General features: G+C 48.5%; 1 protein-coding gene across 1 annotated transcript; it reads right to left on the reverse strand.

Annotated features, from left to right (window-relative positions):
* Window positions 1-724: 724 nt before the first annotated feature.
* Window positions 725-3,857, reverse strand: LOC125188250 (probable galactinol--sucrose galactosyltransferase 6). Its single transcript, XM_048085018.1, has 5 exons — window positions 3,698-3,857; window positions 2,295-3,616; window positions 2,002-2,211; window positions 1,570-1,704; window positions 725-1,477 (listed from the first exon to the last, which is right to left on the reverse strand). The coding sequence occupies exons 2-5, from the start codon at window positions 3,608-3,610 to the stop codon at window positions 892-894; spliced, it is 2,247 nt and encodes a 748-aa protein (XP_047940975.1). The 5' UTR covers window positions 3,611-3,616; window positions 3,698-3,857; the 3' UTR covers window positions 725-891.
* Between the last annotated feature and the right edge of the window lie 207 nt (window positions 3,858-4,064).

Consider the following 4,064-nt stretch of genomic DNA (forward strand, 5'->3'; position numbering starts at 1 on the left):
ATTGGTCGTGACTGACTTCTTTACTAGGCCACCCCTTTCCTAATAGACCACATTAGTCACATACACAACTGACTTCTTTACTGCTTCTTCCGTCCCATAAAAGATGTCACACTTTCCTTTTTAGTTTGTCCTACAAAAGATGTTACATTTCCCTTTTTGAAAAGTTCTCTCTCACATGAATATAAAAATTATATTTTCCCTCTCTATTTAACACACAAAACAAAACCTCCTAAAATTTTGTGCCATCGCATAAATGTGACATCTTTTGTGGGACAGATGGAGTATAATGTACTCCCTCCGTCCCCGAATAAGAGTTACTAATTTTCATTTTGGTCCGTCCCCAATTAAGAGTAGCATTTCACTTTTACCATAAATGGTAAGTAGGTCCCACATTTTACTAACTCATTTCACTCTCATTTTATTATAAAACAAATATAAAAAAGTGGGTCACACATTCCACTAACCTTTTCAACCAACTTTTTTTTACATTTCTTAAAATCCATACCCGATCAAAATGCTACTCCTAATGAGAGACGGAGGGAGCAAGTATAACTGATAAGGATAAAGAACTCATTTGATATATATGCTCTAGTTTACACACAATTTACACGAGACTTCACTGGTGACCATAAGATCCACTTATGTCCATCAACATGACAAGAAATATAGGTCTATTTCAAAGCATTATTTCAAGATTCAACAGAGGGAAAATGATGAGGTTTGATTGGTGGGCGAGACAATTTATTTTATTAGGCAGTAACCATTTCCTATTACATCATTATCCAATTCTACAGCATGAATTGCAACCAAAGGTACAACCAATTGAAGCAAAAGCTACTAATAAAAATGCACCAGTCCCCCCTTCTCAATTCAAAGCCTAGACTTACAAGTTCATAACTGAATCTCAACACAGTGAAATTTGTCAACAGGCATGTCCGCCAAGTCGAACGTGAGCAAGCCCGACCCAGCCTCGTACTCAAACTCCACCGCAGCCGATCCCACCGTGCACTTGCTAGGCTTCACCGACGAATAGGCGCCGAATCGGCCACAGCCCTTCACCTCCATGTAGACAGTGGACTCCTCGTATTTCAACCCCTCCAGTGCCCCGCCACCGTTGAACATGTCGATGAGGCCTAACGGGGCGAAGGAGGAGGCGGAGGAGAGCGTCTTCACGGGCGTGACCGTGAAGACCTCGTGGTCGAGCACCTTGAGCGAGACGGGCAGGGCCACGTTGTACTGCAGCGTGAGGAGAGTGGCGCTGCGCTGGGCGTAGACAGCCACGTTTCCGTCCCAGTGGTCGTCGACCGCGGCCTCAGCTATGAGGTGGACGTCGCGGCCCCTCACGTACCCTGTGATCGCCTCCGAGTTGGTTTGGTGGAAGGTGTTCTTCCTCTCCTCACTGTTCCACGCCGCGCCTTGGCAGTTGTACACTCCCACCACTCCGCTGTATTTGTTCATGTTCCATATCTTCAACAAGCTGCCATCCAATTCAAACACCCTCAACATTTAATCCACTACTTTTTTTTAACAATTTCTACAATCCAAAACAGAGTAAGTTGAAATATGAACCTGATGCCATCGCGGGCGGGGTCGGAGAAGAGGCAGTCTTTGGTGGGGCGGCCGGGGAGGCGGGCACGGAGGATCGAGCCGTCGGGCAAAACGAGCTTCCTTAGAAGATCAAAGTTGTGCTTCCCAGGCGCATCACTGTTACAATTCAGCATGTTATAACTATTTGTTGAAGAAATGGTTGTGCAATAATTGATTGGTTAAAACATACTACTATCAGTCATATTTTCTTAATTGAACGAGTTCTAATAAATATCGCATTTCACTTTTACTACATTTAATAAATGGATCCGAGATACCACTAACTCATTTCAACCCTTATTTACTAAGTATAAAACTATAAATAAAAGTAGATCCATAGTCACAAAATCAAACAATTTCTTCAAATATATGCCGGTCAGATATGAAACATTTAATGATGAGCGAAGGGAGTACCTGACGTAGACAGGTCCGCCGCTTATAGCCCTGGCGGAGCCGTGGTACTCTGCCGCAGGGTGGAGAGAATGGAACATATCCCAGTCAGTGAGCATCACTTCCCCAAGGAAAACACTGTTGTAGGCCACCGCTGCGATGTGGATCGTGTGCGAAATCGGATCTCGCGGGTAGAAATCATCTGAGGCTCTCACTATAGCAGTCTGTTTTGAACTGCAATAATTCAACATATCAGCGATTCAGCTCATATACCAACAAAAATACATATGGAGTACTCGAAATCAGAAGAGAAATACCAGTAAAGCGATTCGAGGTTGTGGCTCATGCAGGCAATGCATCCGTTATCAGGGAAGTTCCTGGCAACAGATGCATCAAGAGCCTGATGATACTGCTTCGTGATCTCGACCCTGCCCCCAAGGCCAGCCCCAAGGGTCTCAAGAATGCACTGTGCATCAACCTTGACTCCATCAATCCCCGCAGCGGCCAAGTAGCTATGGAGCTCGTTGTAGAACCTGTACACATTTTTAGGATTAACAAGTCCTAAGCCTTCAATTTTGATAGCATCAGTTTTCCACCCTGGCTCGTTCTCCATCACTCCCTTGCAAAGCTCAGGGTACTGCATCGCCGGATCGTAGTGCTCCATCTCCTTCACCCCGGGCCTCACCCCGCCCCAGTACCCCGTGATCGCGTGCCACACGTACACGTATTTCAGATCGTGCTTCTCCTTCGCGATCTTCACGATGCTCTTGATCCCGGCCACTGGATCCTGCTTTTGGAACTTGGCGTTTTCCTTGATCCCGGTGAGCCTCTGCAGCTTTGGCGCGCCCAATTCACTCTCCTTCTCCTTCTCCTTCTCCTTATCCGGCTGGTCTGATTCGGTCGACTGCCAGCCGTCGTCGATGATGACGAATTTGGGGGGCGCCCCGCCGGCCTTGAGGCTCTCGAGGCCGGCCTCGACGCCCTCCTGGGTCACCTCTTGGTAAAAGGCGTCCCAGGTGCACCATCCGAAGTAGTCCACGATGCCGGGGAGCTTCTTCTCGGTACGGAGCTTAAACGTCCCGAGCTGAAGCTTCACGGCGTTGATGGCCTCGTGGATGGTGGCGAAGGGGTCGGTGCCGGATCCGATGTAGACGGAGTGGGTGAAGGCGGAGGCGGTGGCTGCGGCGTCGCCGCTCTCGATGCAGAGCTCGAGGTCATCGGCGGGGCCGCCCTGGAGGCAGGCCTTGAAGGGGCCTTCGATGAGGGGGAGGAAGACGGTGTAGACGAGCTTGTTCGCGTCGTCGCCGTCGAGGTCGGACTCGAGGTGGGAGCCGTCGTTGGACTCGACGAGGAGGAATTGAGTCTCGAGGGGGATGTCGCGGCCGCGGCTGCCCATCCGCTGCGCCATCCACCACAGCTTGAAGCGGAAGCAGGCTAGGAACCGAACCTCGCGGATCGTACCCAGCGAGATGACGTGGCGGCTGCTCGCCTGGTCGAAAACCGCCCCCAGAAAAACCCCCTCCGCCGCGGCGCTCGATGTCGCCACCACATTCTCCGGCACGTCGGTCAGGATCGTGCGGTCCTTCACCACCAGCTTCCTCTCGGCGATCCGAACCGCCGGCGTGATCGTCATCGTTGACTGTAAAATCAAACCAGAAAAAAATTCATCAGCACGAGCTCAGATTCAACTCATTCCAACTATGTAACAGAACATGCATACCTTGAAATTAACTAAAACGGAAAATTAAAATGAACGATGATGAGAAGAGGGGATGTAGGGTGGAGAAGAAGAGTGGATTGAGAGGGGTATTTATAGCAAGGAGTGGCGAGATCTGATGTCCATTGCAGCAGAAGATGATTGCTCTGGTGTGGAATGCACCTGCTTCTTATTTTCTTTTTTTTTTATATTCTTGTTGGAAGAGTTAAATCCAACGGTAGAAATGAGGATCGTGCATCGAATTGGTCGATATCCTAACCGTCAAATGAATTTCATCAGCACATGACACAATTTTTCACCTACCAAACTTCTCACCCTCACGGACTAAAGTCTAAAATATTTCCCACATTATTCACATACATTATTATTT

This window comes from Salvia hispanica, chromosome 5 (genome assembly GCF_023119035.1).
Source record: "Salvia hispanica cultivar TCC Black 2014 chromosome 5, UniMelb_Shisp_WGS_1.0, whole genome shotgun sequence".
NCBI classification, from domain to species: Eukaryota; Viridiplantae; Streptophyta; class Magnoliopsida; order Lamiales; family Lamiaceae; genus Salvia; species Salvia hispanica.